Source organism: Schistocerca serialis, chromosome 1 (assembly GCF_023864345.2).
Source record: "Schistocerca serialis cubense isolate TAMUIC-IGC-003099 chromosome 1, iqSchSeri2.2, whole genome shotgun sequence".
NCBI classification, from domain to species: domain Eukaryota; kingdom Metazoa; phylum Arthropoda; class Insecta; order Orthoptera; family Acrididae; genus Schistocerca; species Schistocerca serialis.
Window position 1 is genome coordinate 1,031,813,409 of NC_064638.1, and position 17,327 is coordinate 1,031,830,735.

The following is a 17,327-nucleotide window of genomic DNA, read 5'->3' on the forward strand; positions in this document are numbered from 1 at the left end:
ATTCGCATGTTGACATTTGTTGATATTCCTGCATTGAAATCTGCAGAAATTTGCGGAAGGGTTGCACTTCCGTCACGTTGAACGAATTTCTTCAGTCGTCGTTGGTCCCGTTCTTGCAGGATTCCTGATATTCACAGTGCAGTCGTGAAATGGTCGTACGGCGAAATCCCCACTTCATCGCTACCTCGGAGATGCTGTGTCCCATCGCTCGTGCGCCGACTCTGACACCACGTTCAAACTCACTTAAATCTTGATAACCTGCCACTGTAGCAGCAGTAACCGATCTAACAACTGCGCCAGACACTTGTCTTATATAGGCGATGCCGACCGCAGCGCCGTATTCTGCCTATTTACATATCTCTGCATTTGAATATGCATGCCTATACCGGTTTCTTTGGTGCTTCAGTGTATCTGTGCATCTGGTCGCCTTTAGGAGAGGTAGAGATACCAGAGAGTAAGGTACTACGTTGCGCTTGCTAATGGAAGCAAGACTTCAGCAAAGTCGAGGTACATATATAGATTTTTGTTGACCCAGAAAATGCGGTGAACTAGGATTAAAGAGAGTGCAAGTCAGAGATGCAGTCTTTCGTTGCTATTGTTCAATTATCGAAGCAGTAATGAAAAAATAAGAGAATAGTTCAGGCTGAAAGGATATAAATTATAAGATTCACTAATCAAGCTGCTATCCTCAGTGAAAGTGAAGAGGAATTACAGGGCCTATTGAATGGAATGAACAACGTAATGAGAATACACCATAGGCTGAGAGTAGACCAAAGGAAAGCGAAAGCTGCCCGAACTACCGAAAATGAGAACAGCGATAAACTTAACATCAAAATTGGGGAGAATAAAGTTCACAAAGGAAACACCTTTGAAGGAAAATCATACTGACAGATGAAGCAAGGAGAACACAAAAAGCAAACTAGCACAGACGAAGAGAACATTCCTGGCCGAAAGAAGTCTATTTGTGTCAGCCTTAAGCCTTAATTTGAGAAAGAAATTTCTGAGAATGTACGTTTCAAGCACATCATTTTACGGAAGTTAATCGTTCACTGTTGAAAAACAGGAAAAGAAGAGAACAGAAGGGTATGAGATGTGGTGTTATAGCCGGCCGGTGTGGCCGAGCGGTTCTAGGCGCGTTAGTCAGGAACCGCGCGACCGCTACGGTCGCAGGTTCGAATCCTGCCTCGGGCATGGATGTGTGTGATGTCATTAGGTTAGTTGTTGTTGTTGTTGTTGTCGTCTTCAGTCCTGAGACTGGTTTGATGCAGCTCTCCATGCTACTCTATCCTGTGCAAGCTTCTTCATCTCCCAGTACCTACTGCAACCTACATCCTTCTGAATCTGCTTAGTGTATTCATCTCTTGGTCTCCCTCTACGATTTTTACCCTCCACGCTGCCCTCCAATGCTAAATTTGTGATCCCTTGATGCCTCAAAACGTGTCCTACCAACCGATCCCTTCTTCTAGTCAAGCTGTGATTATGTTAGTTAGGTTTAACTAATTCTAAGTTCTAGGGGACTGACGACCTCAGATGTTAAGTCCAATAGTGCTCAGAGCCATTTGATTTTGTGGTGTTATAGAATGACCTTGAAAATTAGATGTACTGATAAGACAGGAAATAAGGATGTCCTCCGAATGATGGGCGAGGAAAGGAACATTTGGAAAACATCAAAACGAAGAAGGAATACGATAATAGGACATGTCTTATGACTTTTGGAGAATCCTAGACGCAGCTGTAGAGGGTAATATCGAACAAATAACTGAAGACGTTGGCAGCAAGTGCCAATCTGGTTCAAACGGCTGTAAGGTCATCAGTCCCCTACAACTTAGAACTATTTAAATCTAACTAACCTAAGGGCATCAAACACATCGATGCCCAAGGCAGGATTCGAACTTGCAACCGTAGCAGCAGCGCGGTTCCCGACTCAAGCGCCTAGAATCGCTCGGCCACAGCGGCCGGCTGCTAATCTGGGATGAAAAGTTGTCACCAGATAGAATGTCATGGTGGACAGCATCAAACCGGTCAGAACACTGATGAACCACGTTATCCTACGGCCCCTCCCCCTCCAAAAGAATAGGTTTCACCTACGGTTACAGCTGCGTTCCTGTGGGTCTGCTGGTGTTGTGTGTTACCCAGGGTCCACATTCAAAAGGTGTATCACAATCCACAGTGAAAACTGACACAGTAGAAAACATACGTTAGTAGAAGCAGAAACGTTCCAGCAAATAGGGGTTCACAAACGAACTGTTCGAGAATGGGTGGCTCCTAGCCGCTACTGACTTTGAAGTACTGACCTATTATGTACAAACATACACGTCTCCTCAACTCATCGTACACGTGTTTGGTGGGACTTCAGTCGGGGAAACGGGCAAGCCAGTCTCTTCGCCGAATATCAGCTAGTTCCAAGAGCTCCTACACCTGTGCTGTACGATGCGGACGCACTTGTCGTCCGTAAAAATGAAGTCAGGGCCGAATGCACCCCTGAAAAAACGCACATGAGGAAGGAGTACAGATTCACAATAACACTGAACGGTGAATGTTCATGTTCAAAGATTTCGAGGTCAGTATTGAAATCCAACATTATGCCCCCTTCCGCCACACCGTAACATTTAGACCATCAAAACGATCATGTTCGACAATGTTTCTGCGTGCGTTACACGTTCCCACCTCTCGAAATATGAGTGTATATCTGGGTTCACCACTCAAACTGAACCTGTTCTCATCCGAGAAGAGCACGCGACCCACCTTCTCCTTAGTCCAGTCCCTGTCCTCTTAGCACTATTGCAAAGGGTGCTGCGGATTTGCTGATGTTCCATAGAGCACTAGTCGGGCAGAGAGACCACCCCCATGCAATCGCCGTGCAGGGCGAGATAGCGTGCCCTGCAGCAGTGCCTGTGGTTCGGAACGCTCCCCATGCAAGTGAAACAGTGCTGTGGCCAATACCAAACTCCTGGGCAACATTCGTCACACTCCGTCCATCTTCCTGTTTGCCGATGATTGTTCCTGGTGTGAAGTCATCCAAAAGGTGTCCCCGAGCCATGTTGTGATACAGAACGCCACCACAGTGCACAGTAACTGCTTGCTGATTGACACAAACTGTTTTTTCCCGTTCCTTCAACTGACTCGTGCTGTGGGGCCAGCCCCATTTGACGCTATGGTCACGCTGACCTCATGCCTTGCGACGTTCCACTTTCTGTGCACGACTGGGAGACCTCTGTCGACATGCTCCGCACTTCCATTCATTAACAAATTATGTTAATTTATCTCGTCCCTAAGTTTTGCAGAGCAGTGTATCTGAAATAAAAGTTTTCGGTAAGTCGATGAACTGGTCTCATATTTCAGCCGTTGCCTACTGTAACAAGGAATACGTTTGAAGAGGCAGGGAGCTGTTTGCGGAATGGAAGGGTACTGGGGCCTCCAAGTAAAGTACATTCAAACAATAGTTTATTTAAAACAATTAAAATCACACAGTAAACGGTACACCAACAAGGGAATCCCCATCACAAGTAGTTAACAAGAAATTAAACCGACTACAATTAAATAAAAGTTTCATTGGTAAATAACAAGTGCCTTGCACAACAAAAATTTATTTTGAACTGTTATAGTGACAAACATAGAAGAACAAATCAAACTGATGCCAAACAGTTAATCGCCTTGTGGCTTTGTTCGTGGGAGGTAAAGGAAACCAAATGATAAATTTAGCAACTGCAACATTGGCTTAAGGCCCAATTAATGGCAGTTTCGTAGGAAAGCCAAAAAAACTGTTATTATCAGGTAGGTAAATCCAAAAGTTATTCTTAACAACTACACCAACGGCTTAAGGCCCAATGACAAAAGCGCATTATAATGAGATTGCAAATACAAAGAATAATTGCAGATTAAAGACCTAAAAGCTGAAACCATTGATTAACACTTGGCAGTTTCATCAAATGACCGTATGGCTCATTGAACTTACTAACTGCGATGAAGGCAACACCAAATTTTAAAGGGACTATAAACCTTAAAAACACTGAGCTTCAGTAGTAAACACGTACAGGTTAACTAAATTAGTTGCACGTGGCCACGAGAAATAAGTTTACAATCGGTGAAGGCGTTTTAAGGTTTGCTTGGAATTCGCGTAAAATGTAAGAAATCCATTAGTAACCAACTGTTGTGAGATTTGCAGCACAATGACCAACCAAACAGTACCCGAAGCTTGTATTGCAGGTTTTTCTTTACTGAAACATATTTTCTATTTCGATAATTGAAAAATTCAAGTGAGGTACCTGTTGCAGTGAGAGTAGCTAGAACAATTACAGTTTAAGAACATGAATACTAAAACTAAAATTGTAACCAGAACAAAATTTTAAGGTTTACTAAGAATTTTAATAGTGGTTTGAAAGAATCGCCTGCGGGTCATTAACTCAGCGTTAACGGTCGACGGGTGCTGATGCAAGCTTTGCAGTTTGCGGAGGTGCCTTCGGATTTGTCCTGAAATTTGATGAAAACACAATAATTCCACAAATAATTAAACAATAAGTTCTTATTACGGAACGCCTTTAGGCAAAACCAACACTTAACATCAGGACACCAAAGAAAGGCAGTAGCCGCTCAAATCTACCGACAGACTATGCACGGTCCACACAGCACTATCAAATAAACAATTGACAAGTAATTAACAGGCACAGAACTAGCTCATAAAAATAATAAACGGCAAGTAATATGGATCTAAGGTACTCAACTGGCCAGCTATCTTACAAAAATAGACCACTATTAATGAAAGTATTACCAGTTCTTTTTGACGTCGGTCACAGTACTAGTGCATACAGTGAAGTCCGTGATAGTAAAGCTTTAAATAATGGGTCACGTGTCCTGCTACATATAAAAATAATCAAACAGTATAAGTTGCAAAGCCTATGTGTAAAGTAAGACTAACAAGCACTTAAAGCACCAGGAAAACAAACTGAATTAACGCTGCTTTCATAAACCATACTTTGGATAACATGTGAGGCAAGCAAACTATGTGTAAGCTTGACATTAGCCACCTAGAACACAGTTCAAACAAATAATAAACACCTTTAAACACTGCCAATTTGCGGCAGAGAACAGAGCAGATAATCTACCAAGGTACGTAACAGAAAGCCATCCTTTACACACACCACAAGACAGCCACGTTGCTCAATAAATAACAGTTTTACATATTTACGTTCACATGCTTGCCACAAACTCAATTTACCACATTTACGTTCACACGTTTGCCACAGACCGCGAGTCCGCTCTTAGATATCAAAAACAAACAAGTGACTTTGGCACACAGTATCAGACGGAAACGATGTCACAACTACGAAGAAGGCGCATAATGAACCAGGATACATGAATTGAAAGCCAGTAATCACGTACCTCACCACAGTGCACAATATGTGCAGGCAACACACATACACAACACACATACACCAAGCCACCATACGATGCGTGGCGGGAGGTACTCTGCAACACTACTAGTCAATTCCCTTCCTGCTCCACTCACAAACAGAACAAGTATCCATTAAGCCTCCGTATGAGCCTTAGTCTCTCGTATCTTCGTGATCCATATGCAAATGTACGTTGGTGGCAGTAGAATCGTTCTGTAGGCAGCTTCAAATGCCGGTTCTCTAAACTTTCTCCATAGTGTCCCTCGAGAAGAACGTCGCTTTCTCTTCAGGGATTCCCATTTGAGTTCCCGAATCAACCCCGTGATATTTATCGTGTTGTTGGAGCCTCCTGGTAACAAATCTAGCAGCCCGTCTCTGAACTACTTCGATGTCTTCATTTAATCCGACCTGGTGCGGATGCCAAACACTCGAGCAGTACTCAGTAATATGTCGCACTAGCGTCCCATATCTTCTCCTAAAATTCTCGCAATAAACTGAACACGACAATTAGCCTTTCTGTCACAGTCCTCACATATTCGCTCCATTTCATATCGCTTTGCAACGTTACACCCAGATATTTAAACGAGGTGACTGTGTCAAGATGTACACTACTCGTACTGTATCCGAACATTAAGCCGGCTGCTGTGGCCAAGCGGTTCTAGGCGCTTCAGTCCGGAACCGCGCTGCTGCTACGGTCGCAGGTTCGAATCCTGCTTTGGGCATGGATGTGTGTGATGTCCTTAGGTTAGTCAGATTTAAGTAGTTCTAAGTCTAGGAGACTGATGACGTCAGATGTTAAGTCCCATAGTGCTCAGAGCCACTTGAACCATTTTGAACCGAACATTATGATTTTTTTACTACTAATTCGCAGCAACTTATATTTTTCTACATGTAGAGCTAGCTGCCATTCATCATGCCAACAACAGAATTTGTCTAAGTCATCTTGAATCCCTTCATATTCACTCAACTTCGACACCTTACCGTACACCACAGCATCGTCAGCAAAGAATCGCAGATCGCCGCCCACCATGTCCGTCAGTTCATTTATGAACACAGAAAGTAGGAACGGTCAAACCACACTTCCCTGAGGCTCTCCGGACGATCCCTTTGTATCCGTCGAACACTCGCCGTCGAGGACAGTGTACTGGGTTCTCTTACTTAAGAAGTCTTCGAGCCACTCACTTATCTTGGAACCTATTCCATATGACCGTGCCTTCGTTAACAGCCTGCTGTGGGACACCGTGTCTAATGCTTTTAGGAAATCTAGAAATATAGAATTTGCTTGTTGTCCTTCATCCACAGTTCTCAGTACATCAAATGACAAAAGGGCGAGCAGAGCGATACTTTCTAAATCCGTACTGATTCAAGGACATAACCTTCTCGGTCTTAACGAAGTTTATTATAATTCCGAAGCAAGCTCGCCTCCTTCAACGGTCAGAAGTTCCCAGCCAGTGTGACAGAGCACTCTTCATAGTCGAGGCCGCCGCCTTCGAGCAATGCTGGACCTACGCATAGCACTTACATTTCCCCCATCAAAACGGACATTAAACTACTATTACTGCGAGCCAACAATTAGCCTCCCCCTCCCCCCACAGGAAGCCTAGCACCGGAATGTATCCCTTCTGCGGCGCCCCCCACGTGCGTACACTCCCGGCCAAGCGTCGTCGCCTTGCCCAACCACCAGAGGGAAAGCTAGCGCGAGCAGAATAGATAGCAACAAAGAGATCAAGTGCGCTCGGCACTACCAACACCGCTACAGAACGTTGCTTGTTACAATTTACTGCAGGCTCGTGGTGTCAAAGGAAGTGTTCCACATGTTTTTCTCGCATTTCGATGCAGTAATGCTCTCATTTCTGCACTGAGATAAAAATTCTTTCAAATAATCATCGAGTCATTTCATAAGTCTTGACAAGACTGCTCCAGCCCTCCGACCTTATGAAGGAGAGTGTTGTAGACTTCATTCTTGAAATGATCCCACATGGATAAACGAGGATTTAAGTCAGCTGATCTTGGATGCCAATGTACAAGCCCTGATCGACCTATTTCTGTGGGACCATACTGGCCTATTAGATGTCGTCTTACACTAGGAGCAAAATGTGCTGCAGCCCTATGATGCGTCTACCACATTTCCCAAACATTGTACAAAGCTGAAATTCTGTTGGACAAGGACTTACTTGGAAAGTTTACAGCGATGTGACAAAAGTCATGGGATAACTTTTAATATCGTGTCCGACCTCCTTTTTCCCGGCGTAGAGCATCAACTCGACGAGGCATTGGATTCAATAAGTCATGCGAAGTCCCTTGAAGAAATATTGAATCATACTGCCCCTATACCGTCCATAACTGCGAAAGTGTTACCAGTGCAGGATGTTATGCACGGATTCTCTTACGTCCCTTAAATGCTCGATAGGAATCATGTTGAGTGATCTGGATGGCCAAACCGTTCGTTCGAACTGTTCAGAATGTTCTTCAAACAAATCGCGAACAATTGTGGCCCAGTGACACAGTGCACTGCCATCCATAAAAATCCGATCGTTGCTAGGGAACATAACGTCCATGAATGGCTGCAAATGGTTTCCAAGTAGCTGAACATCCAGAGCACCCAGTCCATTGCATGTAAACACAGTCTATACCATTATGGAGCCACTACCATTGCGTTGTTGACAACTTGGGTCTGCGCAACACTCGAACCCCCCCTTCCCCCCTCCTCCCCCCATCATCAGCTCTCACCAACAGAAATCGGGACTCATCTGACCAGGTCACGTTTTTCCAGTTGTCTAAGGCCCAACCAACATGGTCACGAGCCCAAGAGATAGGGGTGCAGGCGATTTCGTGTTGCTAGCAAAGGCGCTCGCGTCGTTCGCCTCCTACCATAGCCCATTAACGCCGAACTTCGCCGCAATGTCCTCACGGATACGTTCGTCGCACGTCCCACATTGATTTCTGCGGTTATTTCACGCAGTGTTGCTTGTCTGTTAGCACTGACAACACTACGCCGCTGTTATTGGTCATTAAGCTAAAGCCATCGGCCACTGCGTTATCCCTGGTGAAATGTAATGCCTGAAACGTAGTATTCTCGTTAACTCTTGACACTTGGATCTTGGAATACTGAATTCCCTAATGATTTCCGAAATAGACTGTCCCATGCGTCAAGCCCCAGCTACGATTCCGTGTTCAGAGTCCATTAATTCCCGTCGTGCGCCAATACTCATGTGGGAAACATTTTCACATGAATTAATTGACTACAAATAACAGCTCCGCCAATGTACTGCCCTTTTATTCCTTGTGAACGCGATACGTGCATATCGTTATCCCTAGTCATCTCAATCTACATTTCAAATACATTTGTACAAACTAGTAAAATGTGTCATATTGAATTAGGGGTAGCTCATGGCCGCTCATTTGTGGACACATCTTCACTGGAACTTTTCTGCTTCCGTTATCCCTATTTTCACCCGTGACAGTTTTCGTATTAATTAGGATATACCTTTTACATATATCGTTATGAGCCCTCTATTGAGCATGACATTACGTCACAATTTCAAGAACGGATGACATTATAGGTCTCCTACGGTGAAAGGAGTGAAAAACTTTTTAAACATTAGTTTCTTTTTGCAAAAAGAGAGGGACTGCTGTTTCCTATCGCTCCATGTATTATCAGCGATGATTGGCAATCACGCGCGAATGAGGTGTTCTTCACGTGGTCGTTCAGTCCCAGTTTCTCGATGGCAACGCTCGTGTCTCAAATTGTTGTGTGGGCCTGCGGCCTCAGATGCCTCGCAGCCATGATCGTGCAACACTCACATTTTATATTCACATTATTAGGATGTTTCAGTATTCCGGTGGACTCTGTGATCTTGCGCTTCGCCATCCCCGGATTCTTGGCAAATGCACAAGTTTCGATTAACATTTTTTTTATTTTCTCGTGGGATTCTCTTTGGTCACCGTCCATTTCTGGCCTGCCCAAGTTGAACGTGGCGCTCGTGCTCCTAGATGTGCGTTACCACTGACCTGCTGCTTTCACCAATGCAGACTTCTCCACTCTCACAGTCCACTCTGTTCAGGCCTGCAGTGTGCAGGGCATCTGTCCTGTCGTCGGTGAACATGACCTGCAGAAGACAGACTGGACACCAATCCGTTTAAGATGTTTCCTTATTCGATTAATGATCGTTTCACATGCGGTAAGCGCACTGCTTATATATGTCCCACTTGTTTTGCGTTCTTTTATTGCTAACGACTATTGTTTACATGACATGGCTCAATACCCAGAAAAATTTTACGTTAACTGACTCTGGCTCCGGAAGCCTACACACTCACATCAGTTTAGGATCTATTCAGGCCTTTGTCCCAGTAGATGAGATTATCCAGTAGACATATTATATCTCTAATAGCTCCAAATGGATCTTGGCAGACAAGCGAAGGAAATGAAGATTTCATGTTTCTCAAGGTTTAAACATTTATAACAGCAGTGTGGACGAAACTCGGAGCTACAAAGGTACGCTGACAGTTGGAATGAAATAGATGGTTTTTGGATTTAATGTATGATGTGATGTAAAATAAGCGCTACCTTACGACACCCTACAATTTTAGATGTATTGTACAGATAGCCGAAACATATCAACTAAATCAGTTGTTTACCAGATATGTGAATGTGGGAGATGTCCAACATACAGTCAACTTCCAACAGCATTGGACACAGTAGGAATTAGTAATTTTTATATAAAAGTGAAACGTATTGGTATTTTATCCATCTTATGTTTAACGTATGTCTAATATTTCTTACCCCAGAACTTCTGCTCCTCTCTGCCCTGGAATGTGAGTAAATTTTCTTATACCCTACTCATCTCCGCATTCATTGCCTTAAAAGAAAAGGCTCCATTCACAGAAATCAGGAAGCCGCCCTACGTGTCCTTATCTTCACTTGATACACATCGCTTGGTAACTGAATGTGTTTTAAATCGGCGATTTTTTGGACATGCATTGGCTGCTTCGTGTAACTACGCAGCCAAGTATCTATCGAACCGAACGCTCCAACAGACTGTTGTATTGCATCCCAGCTATGACCTATCGATACATTCGCCTTCTATATTTTTTATACTGATTATTATTATATAGTATTATTTACACTAGTCAAATTTCATTATTTAATATCACTTGCTAATACATATCATAACTTCTGAATCGATTATATGATCATCAAAAATATAAGAGTTTGCATTAACATTACAAGTTGTAGATAATTTTCTCTACATGCAAAGAGAACGCACCAGCTTTTGTTTCAGTAAGCTTACTCTCGTTATTGTCATTAATCCCGTTTGCCACACATGGGTGTTGGTTGGGATCTCAGTGGTTTAAGTTATAACCAATGTTCAGCAAAAACTTTACATAAAATATGTGCAATTGTGATAAACATTTAAAGAATGTGTTAAGATACATTATTTTAAATACAATAATGAGTTTGTGAATACACGTTAACTATGACGTCTTTATGATAATACCTTGCACCAGTATGTGGTGATTAGAATGGTAAAAGGAGTAGGAATATGTAGGTTTGGAAGATGAGGGAAGAAGAAGCTATGGCGACCTGCGTTAAAGATTTTAGGAGATAAATTGTTGGGAATAGGATAGAAGCTGATTAGCTTAGAAAAAGTTTCCTAAATAAAAGAATCGTAAGGGAAAGTGGGAGGAGAGGAGGAGGGTAGGTGTCTGAAGGGAAGAGCTCAGTCTGTTACATTTAGTAAGTTGCTTGTATATCGGAAAATATTTCGTGACCTAGATGGGACGAAAACAAATGTTTCGGGACATGTGGTAAGCGCAACGAAGGATTTCAATATTTGTAAAATAACGGGAGTACTCAAGTCCAGGTGAAGTTGGAAGATCGTTTCCTATTGTGCAGAATACTGAGCAGTAACATGAAAAAAGGTAGGATGCTAGGTTGCTAGTGTGTACATGGCTGTGAAGGCTATGGTCCTCCGTCCCTGACAATGAACGTCTCCCAGATGGCGTTTCACGTATCACGACGAGATCATCATTGTTACACAGACGATGTCTTTTTAATGAAAAGGCCCTGCACCACACAGTGAAGACCCGAAGCATTACTTCTGCCTGCTTAATGGCGTAACAGTCCACCATCGGCAAGCAGCAGGTCAGCGATTGTGCGTGACATGGATTGAACAAGTCTCTGGTAGGTTTCAGGATGTATGTGGCACCGGATGCCCACCCACAAGTCAAGAAATTTCCGTAATCTTCTTTGAAATCGGGTCCACAGGTGCGATGAATTGCTTAAGTCATTCGATATTGCCTACAGTTTTGATTTTTCTTTATTCGCTGCACTATTGGAAAAGTTCAATCTTAGACCTTATTTCAAATATCCGTAAATAATCCAGTGATGGCACAGTGTGCTACACAAATCTCTGCAAATGTCAAATTTGAATGGTCTCCGCTGCGATTGCACTAGTGAATGTCGGTGTCGTAGTCGTCATAAGCCTAACAGTAACTATTAACTAATGTGGTGTCATAATGTGTAAGTCTAGTGCGATGGCACGAGGAAACATTGTAACTTTTAACCTCTGATATCCACACTTACTAACGGTGCCAGTGATACTGGTTTTGTGGTGACAACATCTGCACTCAGAAGCACAATGAAGTGGACGTCATTCAGGCGTTAATATGGTGTAAAACAAAAACTGTGCAATAATACAACGAATAAGGAAAAAATGAGGGCTGTAGGCGGTATCAAATCATTTAAACAACTCTCGTAAATTACGGGATGGTGATTCATGGATGCGGATCTTGTGTCCGATACCATCCCAGATATGTTCCATGGAGTTAGGATTAGACGAATTTGGTGGCCAAGACTTCAATGAGAGTTCACTGCTACACGTGTCTGGCCTTGTGACATGGACCGTTATCCTGCTGGAAAATTCCATCGTTGTGGGTAAGACACCAACTGTGAAGGGATACAGGCGGTCCACAGTAATGTTCTCTAAGTCCACGACTGTCATTGTGCCATCGAATACTACCACAGGTCCCGTGGAACTCCAGGTGAATACCTCCCATAGCATAATACAGCCCCTACCACTCGGCGTCCTTCGCGCTGTGCTTGTTTCGCGCAGCTGTTCGCGTGGATGGTGGCATGTCCAGACATGACCATCGACTTAGTCCAAACGTCATTCATGCTACCAGGAAATCAGATTCCTTTGATTTACGGCCCATCTCGATGATAATGTGGCCACTGCAAACGCAACTGACGAACCCATTCGCTCAAAACGCGAACGCGGAGGATATCGTCTGCTTCAGAGCCCCGCGTTCAACAATGTGCGCTGAACTGTGTGCCCAGAAACACTTGTTCCTACATCTCCATAGTACTCTGTCGTCAGATCTACCACAAATCGCTATCTATCCTGTTTTACAGAGTGGACGAACCTGTAACCTCCAGATGTTTAACACCTAGTCGCCCACCCGTGGTTTCACCGTCCTTCTGTGGGTGCTCATTACAGTAGAATGCAGACAGTCGACCAGCTTCACCGTTCCCGAGATACACCTTCCCAGGCACCAGCTGTAACAATCTCCCCTTTGTCAATGTCGCTTATGTCGACGTATTTTGCCATTTGCGGCCCGTGTCGTCGTATTTTCCCATTTGCGGCCCGTGTCGTCGTTAGAAAAATTCTCCAATCGTCTCTCCTCCACTTCTAGTCTTCTCTCACCCCATCACGTGTCCACCACGCCACCAGGTGGCATTAATACTAGCTGTGGACAGTGGTCACGCTATTTTGGTTTCTCAGTCGGCGATAATTGAAGTTCTTGTGTTGTTGTTGTGGTGGTGGTGGTCTTCAGTCCTGAGACTGGTTTGATGCAGCTCTCCATGCTACTCTATCCTGTGCAAGCTTCTTCATCTCCCAGTACCTACTGCAACCTACATCCTTCTGAATCTGCTTAGTGTATTCATCTCTTGGTCTCCCTCTACGATTTTTACCCTCCACGCAGCCTTCCAATACTAAACTGGTGATCCCTTGATGCCTCAGAACATGTCCTAGCAACCGAGCCCTACTTGTAGTCAAGTTGTGCCACAAACTCCTCTTCTCCCCAATTCTATTCAATACCTCCTCACTAGTTATGTGATTTGCCCATCTAATCTTCAGCATTCTTCTGTAGCACCACATTTCGAAAGCTTCTATTCTCATCTTGTCTAAACTATTTATCGTCCACGTTTCACTCCCATACATGGCTACACTCCATACAAATACTTTCAGAAACGACTACCTCACACTTAAATCTATACTAGATGTTAACAAATTTCTCTTCTTCAGAAACGCTTTCCTTGCCATTGCCAGTCTACATTTTATATCTTCTCTACTTCGACCATCATCAGTTATATTGCTCCCCAAATAGCAAAACTCCTTTGCTACTTTAAGTGTCTCGTTTCCTAATCTAATTCCTTGAGCGTCGCCCGACTTAATTCTACTACATTCCATTATCCTCCTTTTGCTTTTGTTTTGATAATTGAAGAAAGATTGGAAATACATAGATTCCAAAGATAATGAGTGAAATAGTTATGATGGTCTTGGTTGTGGATTCTTTTATATGAATTACTAGGAACAGAGTAGGACTTGAATAATTTGAAAAAAGGTTCCCCATAGAAAGTTTTTAAAGTGAAAGCTAGTGGAACTAGGCATCTTGTGTGTTGAGGAGAAAATAGTCTGTTAGATTGGGTAAGTTTGGTAGATATTCGGATTCACTTCGTGGCCTGGGAGGGGAGCACTAGTTGTTCAAGTTTTTGAAGATCTGTGGAAATACAAAAGTTCTGAAATCCAGCAAACGTTGCAAGAAGTTTCCCGTTGTGGAGAATATTGGCTAGTAACCTAAAACGAAGACTGAGCACTAGGATGCTACTGTGTACACTGGTTTGCAGACGACGGCCCTGAGATCCGGATACTGAACACCACGAAGGCGACGCCAGCTGCGGGGGCGGGCCTCGCGCCCGGCGCCGCCCTGGCAGTGGCGGCGGTCGTCGCGACGCTGGTGGCAGCCGGCGACTTCTTGTAGCGGCGACTTGTGGCCGAGACTTTTGGCGTCGCCGGTTCTCTGTGGCTATGCTGCTCGCTCCACTGCTGAAGACATTTCCACACAGTTCACCTACCAGATGCTGGTCCCGTACTATACTAATAACATTGGTCAATTTTTTTTTCAAGTTGTGACGTAGTTACAAAAAATGTTTCTAGCGATCCAAGAAAATATTTGCTCTGTTACAATTCCACTCTTGTTTATTTGTAGTAAATTTATTAACTTCGATCGGCAATGACCACCTTCAGGCCTGAGTAAAAATGTGTTGCATTACACGTATCACACATAAAGATGTGATATGTGTAATGCAACACGTTTGTAATCAGTTCTGAACAAGGCCATTACCAACCGAAATTAATAACGTCGTTACAAATAAACATTCTGGTCCAAGACTGGAATTTTAATAAAGCATTTTTTTTCAGTTACACTTTTTCCGAAAAATAATTCGCCACTAAATATAGGTCTAATTTCAGACTTTCTGTGGTGGCCTCAGTTGTCATGTAATAATGGTTTTTGTACATGTTTAGAGCAAGCAGACTATGTATCAGATGTGTCTGGAAAAATTACAGTTTCCCGAAGCAAGACTTCAAACAGCAAAAATATGTAACTACACAAAGGAATCAAAGAAATGAGTAACACAGGAGCGAAGAAAAATAAAAAACCATGTATAAGAATATTTCCTTTCCGATTTCCTGCGATTCTTTACCTCGGGAATGTCGCTTCTTAAGGAGCAACATTACCTGGACAACATTACAGTACTCCATCTGCCTTGATAAAGCTTACCCAATTGAGAAATGTCCTGTTGAAATCGTTCTCCATGTTCGTCACCAGCGGCGCCAAGATTATCCGGGAAGAAGTACACATAATCATTCAAGAAATGTACTTTAAGTACAATCCCATAAGATGGTATGCTCTCAGTAGTTCTTGTAAAACATAGCGATAGTTCTCTGCCGTGACGATGGCCAAGAAGGTTGCGATGCCACTACCCGAATTTACTGTATTATTATTAGACGATGCGTCGTCGGGACTTCCGGAAAGCGGCTCTCGCGTGTAATAGGTTTGAATATACACCCTATGGTGCTCCAACTACTACACGGAATTTTTTGAATAAATCATGATAATGGCGAGTAACCAACTTATTTTTACGTCTATATTTGATTATTAGTAGCACTGATAATCTCTTTGAAGTGACTGAACAGGGAGCTCTTAATTCTGTATGTTTGATATTGCCTAGTAGTAGGACATTATTCATTTAAAAAACTACCACAGCCTGAAATCGTTTCACAATATGTAAACACACATGATAAACATTTGAACTTGTTTTGGGTTAATGTAAACTACAAAAATTGTAATTACTGAATTTAATGTTATTGAACTTGCATTGTGCTGAAGGCACAATGTGTTCTGTGGTGGCAGCAATTTCCTTGAATGCTTAACTAAAGAACAATATAGATCTGCTTGTCAATATAGTTACTGAAAACACTAATTGAGAATTACGTTGCTCGACCGGAACCGAATAACTTTTGACTATGGCAAGGCACTGAAGAGCCACCACATCGAGCTGGTGCAATATAGCTACACCGATACTCACGCACCATAACTTTTCACTGATGTTGCAGCACATAGAAATCACTGGATATGGGGTAATGATGAGCTATTTCCTTTAAATAATTGATTATACTCGGGGAATGCAATTTAAACCACGAAATTATTATTGCCTCCAAACTTTACACACAGTAAAGAACTTGGTTTGACTATTACACAAACTGATTCACAGAATATAAATGTACTGGTAATGGCATCGGTATAACCACCACTGTTCATAATAATACTCCTGTGAGATAACTTCTAATTCGTTGCTGCCGAAGTGAGCTCACCAATGGACCTCATCAGTTATTGAGATCACAATACGCCGTTGGGTGCGGCTATTGGTCCCTTAACATCTCGCCGTTGGCACAAGCAACTCGTCGCAATTACCGCAGCATTACACCATGCAGTGCCATGTACCCCAGAGCGGGAAACCGTACTATTTTGCCGCTCACAGTCCATCTCCTTCGAAATACCGCGTCTTACAAGCCTTAGTGTCAATTTAGCTTGTAGCCATACGATAAACGAAGTCCATATCTATTTTCAGTTCACTTCTAAATGGTCTGTTGGCAACGTTACCGTAGCACACAATGGCAGTCACTTTTACGTCACTTAACACTTGTTCTGCCTCAGAGCTACTACACCAACTTACTTCTACCGCCAATATTACGCGCCAACCTGTACACTGTTCTCATTCTCGTGGATTCCCCCCACACCTAAACATTATTTTACATTACGCCAATTCTCTATTTACAATTAAAAATACCGTAGCATTACAATATTCAATTACAGTCATTTTCATATATTAAAGTAATATTACATTCATATTAACAGAATCTTATGTCGGTTCTTGGTAGAACAACATTATAATAATAAATGAAAAGCACCAGTTCGCTTTTGTTCTACAATATTACTTTTATTGCTAACCGGTTTTCGGCTTCCAAGGCCATCTTCAGACATTTACTGGGGTAAATGTCTGAAGATGGCCTTATACTTTACTGGGGTAAATGTCTGAAGATGGCCTTATAGGCCGAAAACCGGTTAGCAATAAAAGTAATATTGTAGAACAAAAGCGAACTGGTGCTTTTCATTTATTATTATAATATTACATTTATATTTTTACTACACGCAGCAATATTATTTAGTTTAATTCTTTTGTTATTTCGCTGTCAGAGTGCAGGACAAGCCAGACACTGTCTCCCGCATTGCGTTCTTTAATTTAGCTGCCACCAGGTGGAACCACTTCCGCTTTGCCTTCGATTCTGGCCCACAGATGGCATAAGCGTC

At 42.9% G+C, this 17,327-nt stretch overlaps 1 protein-coding gene across 1 annotated transcript in view; it reads left to right on the forward strand.

The window, feature by feature from the left end:
- Positions 1 to 15,127, forward strand: part of LOC126414084 (uncharacterized) — a 51,982-nt gene extending 36,855 nt beyond the window's left edge. The window contains exon 4 of the mRNA XM_050083316.1: positions 14,302 to 15,127. Within this exon, the coding sequence (XP_049939273.1) occupies positions 14,302 to 14,435 (134 nt within the window). The 3' untranslated portion in view covers positions 14,436 to 15,127. The remainder of the gene's footprint in view (positions 1 to 14,301) is intronic.
- The last annotated feature ends 2,200 nt before the right edge of the window (positions 15,128 to 17,327 follow it).